This window comes from Gavia stellata, chromosome 4, assembly GCF_030936135.1.
Source record: "Gavia stellata isolate bGavSte3 chromosome 4, bGavSte3.hap2, whole genome shotgun sequence".
In the NCBI taxonomy this organism is placed as follows: domain Eukaryota; kingdom Metazoa; phylum Chordata; class Aves; order Gaviiformes; family Gaviidae; genus Gavia; species Gavia stellata.
This window is the reverse complement of record NC_082597.1, coordinates 62,066,712-62,085,527: the sequence shown is the minus strand read 5'-3', so window position 1 is coordinate 62,085,527 and position 18,816 is coordinate 62,066,712. Positions and strand designations below refer to the sequence as shown.

Here is an 18,816-nt window from a genome sequence, read left to right as displayed (position 1 = left end):
ACCACCAGGACTATAAAATCCCACACCCCCCCCTTGAATTTCTAAGTTTTGGATTAAAAAAAAAAATCATACATAAAAAGGAAGAGTTATTTCAGCAGCACAAAGACTACCTTAAATATATCAAAGTAAGTCTAAGGAGACTTACTGCAACCAAAAAAAATAAAATGAAGACCTGTGTCGCACACAGTGTGTGTTTTCATCAACACAGTTGATAAGCTCTAAGTCTCTAAATGTGGTAGAGCACTGGTTGGTTTTGATTAACTTTTAATTCTGCAGTTACATAAAAAAAACCCAAACAGGTGTAGCAATTCTTTTGAGCTGCTAGTTTCATGAGGAAAAAGTCCCTTTCAAAATTTCAATAAATATGCTGACATGTAAAGTTAGTTGAGGTTGTCATGCAAGACAAAGTTACATAACTAAGACCAACTCAATCTTTATAATAAAGGCAACTTGCATTCAAAAAATGAACTTTACCCTTACAATTTTATTCAAAGGGTAAACATGAATTAACCCAGCTGTTTACCTGAATTACAAAAGTAACATGATTCAATATGAAAATAAGAAACTGTCTACAAATCTCTGACAGTAATAAATTGCAATATACAATGCATACAGGAGTTATACAGAGCAACAAACTCTTGTACAAAACAAAAATACTTTAATACCTTTAAAATCCAAATTTTTTTTTAAAATCATCATGAAAAAGATTTGAGTCAGAACTCACACCTCAATTAGTCAAGCTTCAGGTAGCTACATTACAGCTATTTAATATACAAAGAGAGAAATCTCTTCACCAGTCATTAAAACTGCCTTTTTGTTAGAGTTGCACAGCTTTTCCGTCTTGTGTTCCCAGATACAAAGTTTTCTTCAAATCATGAGAACTGAATTTGTTGAACACCAGAGATCTAGAGAAAGAAAAATGGAAGCTTACATTCAAATGCACCTTTTCTTAAACTGCATCGCAGCTAGCAGCCTTGAATTGTCAGTCTTGAAATGTCATGACAGCCACCACCACAGAACTAAAGAAAACTCATTCTCATCGTTCAGAACAGGGTAGCCGAATTAGCGTTTGAATTTTAGCAGCAGAAGGGAGCGTAGGGGATGGGATACAGTACCTGTTGATACGATGTTGTGTAGACCATAACATTCTGCTGTTGACCATCTGTAGTTATTAAGCCTGCTGGCAACTGGTTAGCTGAAAGGAAAAGCATTTTAAGAAATTTAGATGGGAACTGCAGGATACGCAGAGCCTTGTTTGATGTGTCTGTCACCATCAAATAACCTTTCATTGTGGTCCACTCCAGTACTATGGAGCCATTCCTCTCCTGACAGCTTCCATCCTATGCTGCATATAGACACACTTGTTACTCAGTGTTACAAGTAAACAAGTTTATTCCCATTAAGAAACACTTAAACAAAATTCAACTTAATTTTGCATCAGATAATCTAGAAGTAAGACTGCACCTTGTTCTTCCCCTATATGTATCTGAAGCAGAACATACACAGCTGTATACTGGCGAATGAAGTGAAGTTTGCCATCCTGACCACTGAAAAAGCAATCTCCAGCATTCAATATCCCGAGAAACCTGGAGAATTCAGTTTGTTTTGTTTAGACATAAGGTTAGCACTTGAGCATACATGTGTGAGGAACTCAATGAAATCGTTGTGCTTTATAAAACAAGATCCATCAGGGACTCTGTAATGTGGAAGTCCCATGGAAGGCAGCAGAGATGAACAGAGACAGGCAATGACAAAAAAAAAGGCACTGCCAGAGCCTGACATGCTGGTTGACTTCAGCATGCCCTTCAGGGTATGCGCAAGAGCTCTGAATTTCATAGAGGAGAGAGGAGACCAATGAATGGTGTAAAAAAGTACTTCTGAGATTTAGAGAGAAAACAGAGGGAGTGATGCTCTAAGATAAATCTCTGCAATAACATGTACATTGAGCTCTGCGACATTCAGAGTAAGTATGTTACAATTGCTACTTGGAAGCAAAGCAGCAAAACCCTAAAGTCGCAAGTTAAGTCACTGTAGCATAACATTCTCCGCTAGGAGACAAACAATGGGACTTTCTTCTTTCTGAAGTATGGCTGTTATTATGTACAAATAAGACAGATAACCCATGAAAATATTCTGAACACACAGTATAATCCTAACAGCTTTCATCTGAAAGCTGACGCTTGAGGTTTTGGGGTTTTTTTCCTACCTTCATTGTACTAATTTTCAAATACTTAAGTTGCAAGTTAAGAGATCCATTAAGATCATAGTGAGAAGTGGCTCTGGCAGGTCCGAAATTTTACTGCCCTTTGATACACATGTTCCACATCCAACAAAGTTTAATGCCAAGCCTCTGACCCACCCCTGGCATTAGGCTAAGACAAAGAGCTAAGGCTTATGCCACAGCAGCACAGCTATTACTTCTACTCCTGCAGTGAGACTATCGTTCTGAATAGACCTATAGCTGCACCTATGGAGAGAAATACCTGCAGCACTTGACACGATCAGTTATTTTACAGAAACAATTTTTTCCTTCTACTACTACTGCAACATCTCCTTTGCATCCTGCCAAGACTTAATATTCGCTTCCAAAGTTGTTCTTTTCAAATCACAGCAAATTAAGGCTTATTTCATAGAGCACACTGAGGCTCCCAAGCCTGAGATACTTGAACAAGTGACTAGGAGCCAATCTTCAGCCTTCTGCTGTTTAACAGAGACCATATCAAATTGGGTAACAGGACAGAATATCCACAGATGTAAGGGGACTCCTTTCTTCTGTTTTCCATTTTCTGGTAGGCATTGCAGTCAGGCTTAGCGGAGCATGAACATCCAGAGGAGAAATATTTTGTGAATTTGCCTCTTTGCCCATACAAAACAAGATACTGGACACAGACACAATCAGAAGTTTCCAACTATATATTCTCCCTCAACTCTTGAGCTGCAGCTTAAATGCTGGAAGTGCAAGTCACAATATATACAAATTCAAGCTTTTAGAACAATTTCTATATATTGATTTGACAAGCTTCCAAGCTGGATAGACTCCCAACAGCTGCCATCCAGAAACCATTAGCAACATACCCAAGGTAAGTAAGTTGGGCCTATAGTTGTGCTAGTGTCTTACTACTGCTGAACCAGAGCTATTACATATGAGTATGTATAAGAGTTTACTATTTGCATTGCCTAACCTTGATTATAGAATTAAAATAGTCATAGTAAAAACCCCAAAGCTTTCTGTTAAGTCCTCTGCAATATTTAGTTTTAGGTTCTTAATTTCCAGCCAGTTTTATGAGCTTATCTTCCAGGCTAGGAGAGACCCAAAGAGTCTGTACTGTTTTATATAGCCAAAGTCATCATACTGGGAGCAAAGTGTGTTTCAGACTATGAATAGGTCATTTCAGTCCTCAAGCTTTGAATGTTTGCTAGTTCAGTAGTTTACCAGTGATTTTAAACAGAAGATGTATCAGACACTTGAAAAACGAAATCTTGTCAGCAGATAGGACTAAGCTGCACCTCCTAATTCTTCCTGTTTCAGCTTCAAGATTACCAGCCCATAACACTTAAAAGCCAAGATGAAGACTACATGCAAGAACCCAGCATCAACAAAACCAACGCAAAGTCACAACAAGTGTCAGGCTTTAATTCACAGTATAAGGAAGAAAAACTACAGCGAATCCTCTTTGCCCTACACCTTTTAGCTGCTGATCTGTGCATTCTTTTGAATGCAAGAAATACTAAGTGTTTTAGAATTCAATGAAGATTATGTTCTTCTCTGTCTCATTTCTCAAAGACGAGCTCCTCAAGTCATCAAGTGGAGTTAATTTTACTTTTTCCCCTGAACAGTCTTGTAAATAAAACAAATGTAGCCTAAATATGGGGGGGAGGGAGGGTGTAAGTTTGCACCTTTCATTACAATCTCTGTTTAAGTGTAGAGAAAAAATACTGTCACTACTATATGCATTTAAAAAACTTCCACAGTTGACATTAGCTATTACTATAGTGGCATCGTTTATCACTGTATTTCTTCATTCTGACCATAAATTCTATTGACTGGGAGGATTTTATCTGAGCACAGGTTATACTCCAGACATCTCAAATGAAAATCAAGATGGATCACAAGTGTAACATGTGGCCAGTCCAGGATGTATTGCTCAAGTAAGAATTCTGATGTCTAAAGAAGTGCTGTTTTAAGAAAAGCCATAATAATAATGTAATAAATTAAAAATCATTACTTACTAAATGCTTCCTCTGTGAGCTCCTCACTTAGACCATCTCCAGTTGTAACTGTTCCCCCAATTCCCTTTTCTCCTTTCATTGCCTGGCGACAGTGGGAAAAAGAAAAAATGTATTAGAGTACAGTTGGCTTGAGATTGTTTCAAGACCCCAGAAGCTCCAGCCAAGGTCTGGAACTTGCAGAAGAGTCACTGTGCAGCAGCCAGAGTTTGAAATCCAAGACCTGTAAAAGTCTACTGGATTTAAGAACACGCATAGTACAAGAATATGTGAAGGGTGGTTTTCAACTTAGCCATACTCCTCAGAAATAAAAACTCTGCAAACTAGGATTGCGTAGTTCTAAGAAAGGCTTTTACCTTCTGCAGAAAGTCAAAGATCTGCAGTCATCCAGAAGGAGCAGAGTATTTACAAGAAATCACAGGATCTCAGAACTACTGAGAATGTGCAACATTTGCTTACCAACCACACACAAGAGCCATCACCATACAGCTAAGAGTTGACATTTAAAACCAAGATATTGGATTTCTTTTCCCACATCAAGGACTACAGTCAGAAAGGATATCAGCACAGAAAGCCAAGGCTCCCAGTCATCTGCATGCAGTTTTACAAGTTTGATGCTCTATGCTATTACAGAGGAACTTCTAAGCAAATAATATAGGTATAAAAAGTATTGTCTGCAACTGTCTGATGTAGACTAAATACTAAGCTACAAGCCAGAAATATTTCACTATATATGGTACCCTGAAGACAGAACTAGCTGGAATGGAGGTTTAAAGCTGATGAGCAAAACCATTCAATCCACCCATCCAATCCCACTACTCTGCTACCACAGCAAATATATCTGCAAAAATAGTCACTTCAGAATGAAAGTATCATAGACCCACTTCAGACTTCTCCAAAAGTGCTGAAACTAGTTAGGCACCACCTGCATTTTTAATTAAAGCACATGCAGCACTTGACAGCATGTGCAACTGCTACATAGAACTGGAGGAAGATAGCACACAGCAGTACGTCAACTTTTAGATTACAGCTCCTACTACTCAGTTATCACAGCAAATGACCTTCTGGGAAGGGGAAGCTTCAAGTGTTATCGGCAAATTAAATATCACTAGCAAGTCTGACCCCATTAATTAAAAAACCCCTTAGGTTTACAGAACAAAGGAAGTCTGAAGAGCATCTCTATCTACAGCACTGCCAATTTAGACATACCTGCTTCACTCATGCCAGTAAAACCAAGCAGCCATACCAACAGAGGGATCCACATTTAAAAAAAGTTAATTTGCTTTGAGGTTTTTTTTTTTCCCCCCAGGATTATTTTAACCCTGAACAACTTCTTCATTCAGGACTATGAGGAAGAGAGGTCACTGGGTAAAAATACCTTTGATTTTTTTGGTTAAATCTGGTATTCTGAGGTAAAAGAACACCAAATTAAAGCAGCAAGCAAGCATAATTCTCTTCAGTCTTCAGACAAGACAGGGGAACAGAGGACCAGAACAAAAAACCCAAGCAGAAGCAACTTCTTTTTCAAAAAGTTTAAATTGCTAAAAAGAAAAAAGTCACTTTCTGCTAGAGAAGGGATAAATTAAACTGCTTGGATAACATACCTAGCATGTACTACGTATCAAAAGCAAACTGAGGACAGGCTAAAAAAACAGATTTAAAAACAAACATGGAAGCAGTTAGCCTTCCATGTGAATCAGTATTCCCACATGAGAAAAACAACTTTTTCTTTTGCAGATCCGAAGCCCAGACAAACGATAAGACATTAGGCTAGTTCCTCAGAGGATGCAGTCTAGTACAGTTTTATTGATTGAACCCAAAGATCGAATTAAGTATTCTTAATAGGCACCTTTAAAGAACAGAGTTATTTACTACCAGCAATATATTAGGGAATTTATTCAGTTGAAAGCTTTAACTACTTTGAGTCAGCAAGTCTAATCAAAATGCTTACTTACTCCTTTTTCTCTTGATACCCTCCGGATTGCTTTTAAATGTTACATTAGCCCCTGACAATAGCTGTGAGATACTGTGCAAGTTATCCATTATACAATGACAGGGAGCTAAGGATAAACACAACCAGGTTAAATAAATGAGGAAATACTGAAGTATATACCAACCTCTCTGAATTTTTGGAGGTATAACTTCAAAGGTTCAACATAGCTATCAAATCCCAAGGTAGACATGGCAAAGAGAATATCCTCTCCGTTGATGGTCTTTCTTTTCTCTTGGTGACACCTCTCACTTGCTTCTGATGTTATAAAACTGATAAATTCACTTACACACTCTTGCACGCATTCCTTTGCGTCCTTAGCAATCTAGTAAGGAGAAAGTATGATAAAATACTTAAGATGCAAGAAGATTAAAAAAACCCAAAAGAATACACTCCATAATATAGGAAATATCCCAAAACCTGATGACAATACCATTTAGGCAACACCTGTATGTGAGGGAACCACTGGATGTCATCACTGCTCTATGTAAGCACAGCTGCAACATGATTTTAACCTAGGCTTACTATTTCAAGCAGCACAGCCAACTGCCAGGATGTCCTGAAGTTGTAACTATGTTCTGTACAAGCTTTTACATATAGATGCATCTCAGTATTGCTTACTTTGCTTGCCTACGCCTTCTCTTTAAACCTGTTCATTACAATGTCATAGCCCACTTCCATTTTCCTTTTGGATAGACCCAGCACTTCCAACCCCACTGCAGTACATTTCCACAAATTCAGCAGTGACAAGTATTTTTATCCTGACCAGATTCAGGGACTAGAATATACGCCTAGCAGCAAGCCTCTCTAATGCATTAATATTCTGGTATAAATTTTCCAAATGAAAATTCAAATGAAGAAACATATCCCTCTGGCAAGAATGAAATAAGCAAATTTGATTACAGTTTTCAGCTGGACAAAAGTAATTTACCTGACTCAAAATAACAGCAAGCATTACTCATGATTATTTGGGAAGCTGACAGAAGCCAACTGAAAGATTATAATTAGATTCTTATTCTTCACATGAGAAGAACCTGTTTTTATTTAAAAAAATAATGAAGCAGTAACCAAGCAGTAACCAGAACCTTCACTAGTTCCTCAGATATTTTCAGATACATAGGGCAAGATTTTCAGAAGTACTCATCAGCCAGCAGCTTCCCTTACAGTCGTTCACAAAAACCTCCCTGATTTTTCAAGATGCTCAACATCCCATATGCTAAAGTCTTGATCTCATCTTGATCACTAAAAATTTATGACAATATGGACTAGTGAAGAGATTTTTGCAGCAAAGATATAAATGTAACACCCAGATCTCCAGAAAGCACTGAACACTGTGAAAGTACAAGCAGATGCAAGTAAATTATGTCTTGCTTCTATTTAGAGTGATCTAAAAAAAAAAAAAAAAAAAATCGGTTTTAGCTAGAGGAAACATTAGTGGGGCAGAAATTGTATTGGAATACAATAGAGAAACAGCAAGTAATATGAGCCCTGCAAAGGTTTAAGACAAACAGGTAGAATGGTCAAGTGCTTATACAATCACCAGCTCAGCAGAATGGATTACAAAGTCTATTCTTAGAAGTAAGAAATAAAGTAAGTCTTTCAATATCTGGCCTTATCTGCTACATGGTATAAGGCAGATTTCTTAGGTCATTTTGGCATTTGGATATGTAAAGATTCGGGCGATGGAAGACTAACCCTTCTCTTTCCTTCAGGATGAGGACTGGATTTTTATTTCATCTGAAGTGGTTCACTTATTCCAAATTTTATGCACCTCAATGAAAGCACATTAAATTTCACAAGAGAATTGCATAGAAAATGTTCTTACTGATACAGGATTCTCACCAAGTCTGACCTGTTATGACAATTTCAGAGAACACATCCTAGAAAAAGAAAGCTCTTGAAAGCCCTATGAAGAGCACTGTTCTGGATACCCTAACTACAGCAGTTACTAGAAGCTTTAAGAAACATAAGAATAATGGACTTGGTCTCAATCTCCTCCTGCTCAGATTTTTTTTTTTTCTTTTCTAAGGCTTTTCTCCAATAAATCAGAATCATTTGGAAAAACATATTGTTCTACCAGCTAAAGTTCACTCAGAGAAAGGAATAACAATCATTAACACACTTTCTTTACCAGACAAGGGTATTACCTTTCCTGTTTGGGGTATAGCATTTTTCATTATCCTTGCCACATTTGCAATTGGAAGATATATATCTTGTTCTCTAAAACTCTCTTTTGAGCCATTTGTATCTTCGTGATCATTCATGCTGTCCTCTGTGTCTAATGAAATAAAGAAAAGTTAACAGAAATTGTATTTGATAGACAGTAGGCAATAATTAAGACAGTTTAAAATCTTACACTCGATGATGAAGACCTTTGAAAGCACAGTGTATTAACATTGTAGAAATAATTTTTAAAATAGATGTAACACCAGGCTATCTTTATGGGTGTTCGATATCATCTTTATCATACTATGCACATCAATGTATGTGGCTGCTGAACACCAAGATTCTTAATGTTATGTCAAAATAAAAATTGTTTCCTAGAACATCAATTTTTTTGTTATCACCCCAAAGGCCGCTGTGTCAACATAGACAAATCCAACCTCCACCTTCAGACTGCAGAAAAAATACTTTATACAGTGAGCCGTTATGAATACAAACAATTGCAAATTCTTAGCTTGACAGTAGAGAACTAGACAAGAACTGGAAGGAACTATATATACACGCAAACAGACAAACAGTAGTATTCACTGTTACACTTCTTACCATCATGAGGCTGTATCACATAGTGACTGCCACCAATGTAATCTCCAGCAATTCCTAACTGAGAAGCATCTGTTGTGGAGCTATCACCATCCATCTACAAACAGAAGAATGAAACCTTTCAGGTATGTTTGTTATACTGTAAGTGCAGCTACTGCTGATAAAACAGCACTTTAATCAACTTAGAACTATGAGACCAATTTATACAAAGTATAAATATTTTGTCATTTGAGAACAGTATACTCTCTCTCATTACTGAGCTTTACTAACAGTGAAAATAGTGAAACTCTTTTGTGAAGCTTCCGCAAAAATTCAACCAGTCACAGAAACATTTGGTTCATGCAGCACATACATAACAACCTTGTGTCATTATGGCATTAGGCATCTGTTTCTCTGAACAGCCCTCAAAACCTAATGCCAGCCCCCACTGCTGACTGAACGCCTTACCTACAATTATTACACAGAGTGCATCCTTCACTCACTATTACCCTCCACCCAAATAGCTTTTGTCAAGCCTACTGACAAACTTTTCCTAGCCAGATCTCAGGACCAGCTCTGCATCCTCATCCTCTTTGAGGCATCAGTCACTCCTAGATGTCTTCCAAGTCATGTTTTCCTTTGCTCTCCCTGCTTCTGTGCCACCTCACTTCTCTGGGCAACCTTCAGTGCTCCTCTGAGAACATTCTTATGTGGTGGCCAACAAGAAGTCTTCTCCTCAAGGCTTCAGAGACTGGGTCACAGTTTAGCAGGTAATTTGACAGCCAGGAGAAAGAGAGAAGCCAAGAGAGCCAGCACGTTCCTCCCTGGCTAGGGACCTTTGTCCCGGGAGGCACCAACCACATTTCAGCTGGAGGAGTCTGGGACAAGCCTGCCCTTCCTGCCTTCCCCCTTCCCACGGGGGCAAAACTACTGAGATCATCAGCAGCCATTTGCTGGGAAGTCTCAACATTTGCTAGAAAATGTACTTTGTGAATGAGTAAATAGGTCTCATGGTGCTGCTCCAAACAGAGGCTGTGGCCCAGAGACTCCTCAGCAGCCTGCTGTCTTACCACTCGGAGATATCACACCTATTGCACTTCCTCGTTCTGCAGAGGTGGAAGAGGTGAAGATGCCTCCTACATCCTGTGGAAGTTCGCACCTCTTTAGTGAGGACTTGCCACAACAGCAACCCAACACATCGCTGCCTTTTGCGCCTACATTTTGCCACCCTACACAACACACAGATATACGTGCATTCTTGCAATAGCAAATGCTCCAGCCCGTGTAGCCTGTTACCATATTACATTTTGCCTTTTTACAGGAATAATTTCCTTAAACACTATCACGAGGTGCTCCATAGAAAGCTCAGACCTATATAGAATCATGGCAGACAACAGTTTCACTTTCAAAGGGGGTATTTTAGCAGTGCCAAACTTAAGTTTGATTTCAAGTCTCCAGCTTTTAAAAACTTCTAGATGCACAGCACCAGTTTCACCTTTGCTCCAGATTTTCTTGGCTACGTTTAACATCAAACAGCTCTGTTAGCATTTGTTTATTTACCAGTTTGCTAGAAAATTAGCTCTTCTGTTCCCATTCTACACTTCATGCAGTTCCTTCTCTGGACCAGCAGTTCCCATCCTTCCCCCTTCCCACCCCAGCTGTTTCCAACCTGAGCAGCTGGCCTTACTGACAAGCTACACACACAACCCCACAGGAGGCAGAACCCAGCTCAATTCACTCACTGATCTACATCAGCGGTGCAGATACCCAGGTGTCTTTGGACAACAGCCTCTGCCCCAAAGGGTCACATTGTCATGGCCGGTGAGACCATGCAGCTCACTTCTTCCAGAACCATTAGCCTGAAGAGGGAGAGGGAGGGAGAAGAAATCTTGTGCTATTTTTATACCTACCCAGAAATATGAGCAATTTAACCTCTCTCTAATCTGCACTCTGCCTGTGGCCACAGGGCTGGGTTTGATTTCAAACTTTTAGGCAACAACCAGTGCTACACTTGGCCACAGATGCATGCGTAACCTGAGCACTGCTCGCATGCAAGGCAATACTACAAACAGCTGGATGTAGCCTTAGGAGCTGCTTAAGAGAAAAAACTCTTCTATCTCTTCTTCATTGTACAGAATATTACACACATACACATATCGCTTCTTTTAAAGCTCTTCCGGTCCCTGTTGATAGGCTTCTGTAAAACAATTACAGTTCTTACACAGCAGCTCTGCCCAAAGGAAGAGTAGTGTTTTAAGCATTAGCCTTCTATGTGCCAGCTTTCATGTAAATTTGCTTTGTCTGCATTTTACAGACTCTTTGTTGGGAGATTTAACTTTGCTTTTCAATTTTCCAAAGGGCCTGCAGTTTGCTTACTCAGCTCACTGTAATGACAACACAAGGATATCACAATCCTGCATGTCAAGATGACCAAAATTGACATCACCCATGATTACGAGTTGTGTCTTTCTTTTCCTTCTGCAATTTGAAGGAATTAACATTCTGTAGTCTGCTAATTTTGGAGGTAGCTTTTGGGATTTAAGTTAGGATTTTCTGGCAGTCTCGTTCTCACTTTCAGCTCTCTGATCCCTACTAGAATTTAACTCAGAATTAGGGTCTCCACAAACTTTAAGCATCACGTTTACTCAACCTCAGTATTATTTGAAATGCCTTGATGTTTCTTCCCCTCTCCTTTTTCAGTCTTCTACGAAACATATTCTAAAATGTTTCCTTCTTTCAGGATTGCAATATTCTTCAAAATTCTGCAGTGATGTGATAATTCGCTTGTTTCTGCTCACCCATCCTGCAGGCTACACCATTCTGAATCTTTATTGCCAAGATCCAGTAATACTATTTAAGAAACCATCTTGCTTTCATTAGCCCAGCTCACCTTCAAAAGACAATTCCTGCTTGAATCTCTTTTAAACCTCTGCTGCATCTGTAGACAGTTTTGGCCATATTAGACTAATGCATCCTCCAGGTGGTATCTTTGCTTTTATTCTTTTCCGTGTGCACACTTCCATATCTACTTACAGTATGTATTATTTCACAATTAGTGAGAATTTGAGTGGAAGCTTATCAACATTATGAATCTAAAATAGCGATTAGCAAAATTGACAGGAAAAGGCTTGCAAAAGAAGAAGGCAGATCTGTCTCAGATAAAGAAAACAGGCACCAACAGCTTAACATCAACTGAAATCACTTCTGTGGGTATTACTTTAAGAAAGATTTTTTAGCTGCCAGGACAACCGTGGGACAGGGGATTACAGCCATCGTAACACCCTTCTGCATAACGCTTAGCATAACCAGGTCCTAATCCTGGATCACAGGATAATTCAGGTTGGAAGGGGCCTCAGGAGGTCTCCAGTCCAACCCCTGCTCAAAGCAGGGTCAACTCCAAGCCCAGCACAGGTTGCTCAGGGCTTTATACAGCCATGTCTTGAAGACCTCCATGGACAGTGCCTGCCCAGCCACCCTGTGAGCCTCTTCCACTGCTTGGCTGGCCTTGTGGTGAGAAAAGGAGTGGTATCACTACACAGTAGTTCAATCCAAGTAAGTTTGATGGAAGAATTTCAGTCAAATTTAATTTTGTCGTTTAATTCAAATCTAGATCCAGGCATCTAAATATAGCAACTGTAATTAATATACCACCTAGTCACTCTACTAGTATTTCTTTGAGCCCAATGGATGACACAAACATGACCCTGCTGAAAAATGTTGCCACTGCTATCCGAGTCATCTCAAATGAACACAGTTACACATTCAAGTATTACGGTTTTAATTTCAGATGTTCAAAAATCAAGTCAGTCACCACATATCTGATTGTCAGCTCAGCACAAGGTCTGTAATACATACAACACAATGCAATGCTCAGAAAATGAGAAGACACTGCTCTCAATACACTGTTGCTGATTAGTCCCCCCTTCAAACTAAAAAGAAAAAAAACCAAAACCACCAAACAAACTAAACTTTCAGTGTCCCTGAAGTTACTCTAAAACGGCAGTAGTCCAATGTAGCACAGAAACACCGCCCTGCCTACAGTAACTGCAGTCACTGGGAGACTAAAAGGACAGTTCTTACACTGGCATGTTTAGTAGGAAGAGCTGCTTCTTTGGATGGAAGTAGATGCTAAATTTCATGAACAGGCAGAATCCTGGAAGATCTAATCCTAAAAAGTTCAGATGGGCAAAAACTCTCCTCACAGATTTTGCTTTAGCCCCTGGAGCTGTTACAACTTTCTTGAAAGAAAAGTACCTATTTGCAGATTATATATCACATTTGCCTGGCAGTTTCAGCATGCAGACAATGCAATATCTTTTAGTACAAGATAGGGTCTCCTACACCTGTGCAGTTACCAAATCGCACGAGGAAGGAGGATTCCAACATATTGGTCTAGTAGCACATACTGCACACATCTGCAAGCAGCACTTATTGCATGTTGTACATTATCCTTAGCCTTCAGCGCTAGGAAAACACTGACACTCCTCCATGCATACACATATTGACTGAATCAAGACTGACAGCTAAGCATATCACAAGTGACAACACGTCAGTCTCTAAAGTGACCATACCACCATCTGATTTTTATCAACAACAAGGGAGAGAAACGAAGTAAGTATTGGACACTCAACCTAAATACTCAGTGATATACTGCAAAAAGCATCTGAATACAGAGCTGCAGCAAAGTCTTCTGGTGGTGGTTTTCTGTTTGGTTTTTTTTTTTTTAACTCTAATGAAAAAGAATATGACCAGGAATATACAAATTAACAGCTCCAAGGAAATTAACCTGAGAAATATGTTAAAAGAGAAACATTTCAGATCAAGGGCATCAAAGAAAATTCAGTGATAAGATGCAAGTGAATGAACATACAGGTTTATACTGACATCTGGTAGAAAATTTTCTGGAGGATGCTTAAAAAAAAATATGATTCTGTCAGCATACTCAAGACTGTTCCTAGAATACATCTATACTGAATACATCTTTACCTCAGTATCTCAAAGTAAAGCTTGCATCTTGTTTAATCTTAAGAGCTCTCTTAAAAGAGCAGTATCAGTGGCTCAGCTAAATGATAACTAAAGAAGAATGCAAGCCCAGGCCTGTTAACACTGAGAAAAGGAAGGGTCTAAAACTTAGAGTAGTATGAAAGGCTAAAACAGAACCAAAACCCCAAGATTTTGTCTTCAGAATGGGGAAGTTATCTCACAGTGATTTGCAAAACGGTTCTCTTGAGGGTAAACCAAAGGCTTCTTGTGTTATTTTACTTCACATGGTATTTATCCATCCTGTCTACAAGAGGTACAGCAGAAAATTATATGCTAGGAACTGAAGCACTTAGTACACTTTCCACGCAGTTGTCACTTTCCACACAGTTGTCCCTGACACAGAAGCAGGACAGCAATGGTAACAAGCTGCAGGTAGTAACCTCATCAGTCATCATAGATTAATTTTGCCTCCACACCTTATCACAAGAGATGTAAAGCTGTAAAGCAGTACGTTAACAGCAGAGACAACAAAGTTTTATTTGAGCTTTCTGCACCCTCACTTGCTGCTCCTAAACAGAAATACAGAAAGAATTTTAAATTGAAAATACAATTTTAATTTCCTTTTATTTTCAGTGACTTCTGGAGAACCTAATTTCCCACTGAATTCTCACCTGGCAGCAAAGCAGTGTGTTCTGCAGCAAGAAACACCGACTGGTAAATGCATTCACGGGACACAGGACATCGTTCCAGCAGATCCACAAAAATGTAAAGTTAAAACCACTTAGCACGTGCCTAGAACACAAACAGATGCTGCACTGTCTCTCTCCATCTCAAGCTCCTTTAATCTCCCACATTCAGTGTTTTCCCCCACAGCAGAATAACATTAGGAGAAGCAGACTGATGCTGAGAGGACCTGACAGCATCACTAAGGCTCATTAGCATCTAGCCTGTACCAGGCTCCTTCCCCTTATGAAATCCAAACAGGGCCTTTTCAACCTTCCACCTTCCCCCTCCACGTACCAGTATTGTAAACTTCACAGCACATCTTACAAGCCCTGAATGTCACCAGCCACAAGTCCCCTCCGCCTGGATCCATCTGTGCTAGAGTATGTGGTTCCTTAATAGGCCAGCTAACCGTTTACAAGCATGGTTAGCTGCAACATACATGGGCACCCTACCAGTGCATACGTCTTTACATCAAGTAGGAGTGAACCAGTGATACAGAGCAAGCAGGAGAAATTGAGTTTGCATGCCTTCTCCTTTTTGGCAGTAAAAGAAAGATGTTGGAGGTAAAAAAATGAGAACAACAAAGGAACAGAGGCAGTTTTGTTGCTTTTGCAGAAGCTTGAAGAGGCCAGCAGTGCTGAACAGACTGCATCAGCACCTCCTTCCCTCTGCAACAATGGCTAGAAGTCCCTATTACCTTTCCATAAGAAGTTCTTGATGCTTTCTTACCACCTTTGCTGAAAAACTGAGCCTGTCGGTTTATCAAAACAGCAATCCATAAATCCTGCCTTTTTCTTTTATAAGTTTGCTAGCATTTGTGAGTTGGTTATGTTTTTCCTTCATTGCAGTAGTACATCAAGCATGTCAAGAAGCTTATTCCTCTCAAGCAATAGGGCAAGTAAGAGTTTTACAAAGCTAGTTCAGGACAGGCTAGGAGTTTCAGTCAAAATTATCAAAATCGATGACAATTCCTTTTATTCTACTGGTGTTATTTACATATATTGTTTAGTATATGTGTACACAGAGACATATTTTGCACTTTTTACAAACATCCTGCCACTAAAACATCAGTTTCCAATACCGTGTTTCTCTAAAGTACTACTGCAAAAATCACTACAGAAAAGTCAAGTTTCTTTCTAAGCAAGATGTTCAAGGTGAAGTAACATTAGAGATTTGCATGTGAAAACACTAAAGGAAGAGCCTTGCAAGCCTTTTTTAAATTTTGACAAAACAAGATATCTGATTTCAAAACAGTTTCAAAGTATTTCACTTTTCATATGTTCACAGTCTCCTGAACAATCTTTTTCACTGAAATTCTGCACACTGTCTCCCTTCATGTAATTATTGCCACAAATAAGAGGTTATCTGTTAAACTTTGAACTGCTGTAATTGTCAAATATTAAAGTCTAAAGAGTAATACCCAGTATTCTTAACTTCTTTCAAATCTAAGTTCACAGCTGTAAACACTAGCAGCCAAGACCACATATAATCACCCACTCAACACAGAACACAACTCTTGCAGACCTCATAAATAATGATTCAGATTAAACTACCTTAGCTCTCCCAGAGAATTACAGACAGATCCTCCCTTAACATTGTAACTGTCATGCTACAGGCCACATAAGCAAAGAAAAAAAAGTAATCACTAAGCTTATTGTTTAAGAACACTATACTAATGATTATGCATAAACACCATTTCTCCATTCCTGCAAGCCAATTAAAGCCAGATTGTGAATAATGCCCAAAACATCTCCTTCCATTTTGCTTTTTGCTACTATGATGCCTGATCTTCTTTTGAGAAAGCTACAAGGTTTTTATTTTGTTTAATTTACAGTAACTTCCATCTATCAGCAAGATAGGCAAAGGCTACTACATATAAGAGAGCCTATTCAAGGACTAAAAACCCAGATTTCTACATCCCTCCCTGCTCAGAAATCTTCAGGTCATTGTTGACAATTATTTTGCCCTCCCAAAAGCAATCCAAGCCCACTAGGTAGCCTTTACATGTCAGTTCTTTACAGAACAAAGTCTTTTTGGCTAAGTCTCAAGGAAATGGATAAAGCTAGAAGTTGACTGTTTTTCTGTTGCTTGCAGTATTACGCTTAACAATGGGATGTAGGAAGGTTTCTTTAACCTGTGTATCTTAATAGCTGCAGAAACATTACCAGAACACAATTATTTTACTTTCCAATACAGTTGCCTGTGAATAATCTACACAATACTCTTCAGGATCACCAACTATATAATTTCTGGAGGGACCAGTGGCTGGCACGCACAGGTACGCCCAAGAACGCTTGCTGCACACATAACAGTTGCATAGACATTGAGAACAGCAGAGTCCCAGCTCTCTCCTACCTGCCATGTGTGTTACGGAATAAGCCGATCGATCTCACTTCCTGATTTCATGCCCATCAATGATGCAACAACAGCCAGCGCAGGGACACGAAGGGGAAACCTTCCTACTTGCACACAAATAGCCTCAAAGCTCTTTTGCGTCTTCCTTGTACCTAGCACACATCTGCTCGAGATACTCGGTCTATTGCGATCCCTTGTTTTCAAGTCAAACAAGGCAATGCATCCCCAGTTATTCAGCAACTTTATTGCTCATCACCTTGGCTGTGATTTCCGTGGTGAACATGGCAGCCTCCCGCATCTGTGGGGAGGAGAGGCCGCACACCTGTACCTGCCCGCTGGCTGGGAGCTCTTTGCCAGAGCACTCCTGCAGACCACTGCCTGTTACTCCCTCCCCGAAGCACTGTGCCCGGATCGGGCTGCCCGCACGGCCACCCGGGTACTCTCACCACGTGCCGGGGCCTCGCTCCTCATCCCTGCAAAACACCGCCAGACCTTCAAGGAAATTTCGGTCTCAACAACAACGGCGGCGGCAGGGGCCGGGAGGCCGGTCCGCTCTCGCCCCGCAGCCCGGCTCCCGGCCCGGCGAGGGGCCGTGGGCGTGGTGGGGGCCCGCCAGAAACGCGGCGGGGCTCCGGCCCCTGGCTCCCGCAGCGAGGGGAGGGGGCTCAGCGGGCTACAGCGCTGGCCGGGCAAAAACAAAAGACAGCGGAACCCCCTTCGCCCGCGTACGGCGAAGTGCGGCCGGCACAGAGCCACCCCCCGCGCCCGCCATGCCACCGCCGGCAAGAGGGACCCTGGGGCAGGCCGAGAGCGGCCGGCGGGCCGAGAGGGAAGTCGCCAAGGGGTCGCGGCGGCCGGCAGGCCGGCCCTGCAGGAGGCCGTACGCCCCGCGGGTACCTCGCCGCGACAGCAGCGGGTGGTGAGGGGTACTGCGCGCCCCGCCTGCCCGCGCACCGGCGGCCGCGGCCCGCAACGGTCACGGCCGCGAGGCAACCGAGCTCCCATCTCCGCCTCCTACCCTCCCCCCCCGCGCCGCCTAGGCCACAAAATGGAGCCGGCGCGGGGGGGGCACGTCCTCGCGCCCGGCCCAGCGGAGAGAAGGGGACACCGGCGGGGGCAGCCGCCCCGCCACCCCTGACCAAGACCCCCCGCCGCCTCCTCCTCCTCCTCCTCCCCCTCCCCGCCCGCGCTGCTGCCGCCGCCACCGCCTCCCCGCCCGCCCACTCCGCTCCGCTTCCCCGGCCGCACGGCCCCCGCGCCTCCGGTCGCACAAAGAGGCAAGCGGCCGGTGGCGGGGCCCGGGGGCTGCCGCCCCCCACTTCCTGGTCCCCGCGGCGGCGGCGCGGCGGCAGCGCCGGGGCCCGGGGAGGGAGACGGACATTTCATTCGAGCCTGCAGTGGAACCGGTTACCAATCATTGGCCGGAGCCAGGCACAAACCTCCAGTGCGGCCCTGGTTGGCTCCCTCCGCAAATCGGCTGTTTGGTTGGACAGAAAATGGCTGCGAAGGAACCAGTCCCAGCGCGGAGCCCCGCTTCCCGCAGCCGGGCTGCCCTCCCTCCGCGCCGCCTCCCCGCCAGGCGCGCCGGCTCTTCCCCTCAGCGCACTCCCTCCCGCCGACGCCCCGGCCCTGCCCTGCCCGCCTCCTTTATGCGGACGGAGGCGCCCGGCGTGGGGGGCCGTCGGGCCCGCCTCCCCCGCGCCGAGGCGCGAAGGGGGCCCCGCGGCTGGGCTGAGGTAAAACCGCCTGTCGGGGTGCGTGTACAGGCTCCCGGCCTGCCGGGGGGGTTGTCC

At 42.2% G+C, this 18,816-nt stretch overlaps 1 protein-coding gene across 6 annotated transcripts; it reads right to left on the bottom strand.

Moving 5' to 3' along the window:
* Positions 1–464: 464 nt before the first annotated feature.
* NFYB (nuclear transcription factor Y subunit beta) lies at positions 465–18,532 on the bottom strand. Of its 6 annotated transcripts, none has more exons than XM_059816272.1 (8): positions 18,463–18,532; positions 14,614–14,734; positions 8,984–9,077; positions 8,365–8,495; positions 6,345–6,542; positions 4,231–4,312; positions 1,116–1,195; positions 465–905 (listed from the first exon to the last, which is right to left on the bottom strand). In XM_059816272.1, exons 3-8 carry the CDS (start codon positions 9,075–9,077, stop codon positions 873–875), a joined length of 618 nt encoding a protein of 205 aa, XP_059672255.1. In that variant the 5' UTR covers positions 14,614–14,734; positions 18,463–18,532; the 3' UTR covers positions 465–872. The 6 variants fall into 6 exon arrangements, with proteins under 6 accessions (XP_059672255.1, XP_059672257.1, XP_059672256.1 ...); XM_059816274.1 differs by lacking the exon at positions 18,463–18,532 and adding an exon at positions 18,435–18,444; XM_059816273.1 differs by lacking the exon at positions 18,463–18,532 and adding an exon at positions 17,024–17,069.
* Positions 18,533–18,816: the final 284 nt, after the last annotated feature.

Coding starts and splice junctions, on each gene's coding strand:
- NFYB (XM_059816272.1), bottom strand. CDS start 9,077: ATGGATGGTGATAGCTCCACAACAGATGCTTCTCAGTTAGGAATTGCT. Junction 8,496..8,983: donor TGTGATACAGCCTCATGATG/GTAAGAAGTGTA, acceptor TTATTTCATTAG/ACACAGAGGACAGCATGAAT. Junction 906..1,115: donor ACACAACATCGTATCAACAG/GTACTGTATCCC, acceptor TTCTTTCTCTAG/ATCTCTGGTGTTCAACAAAT.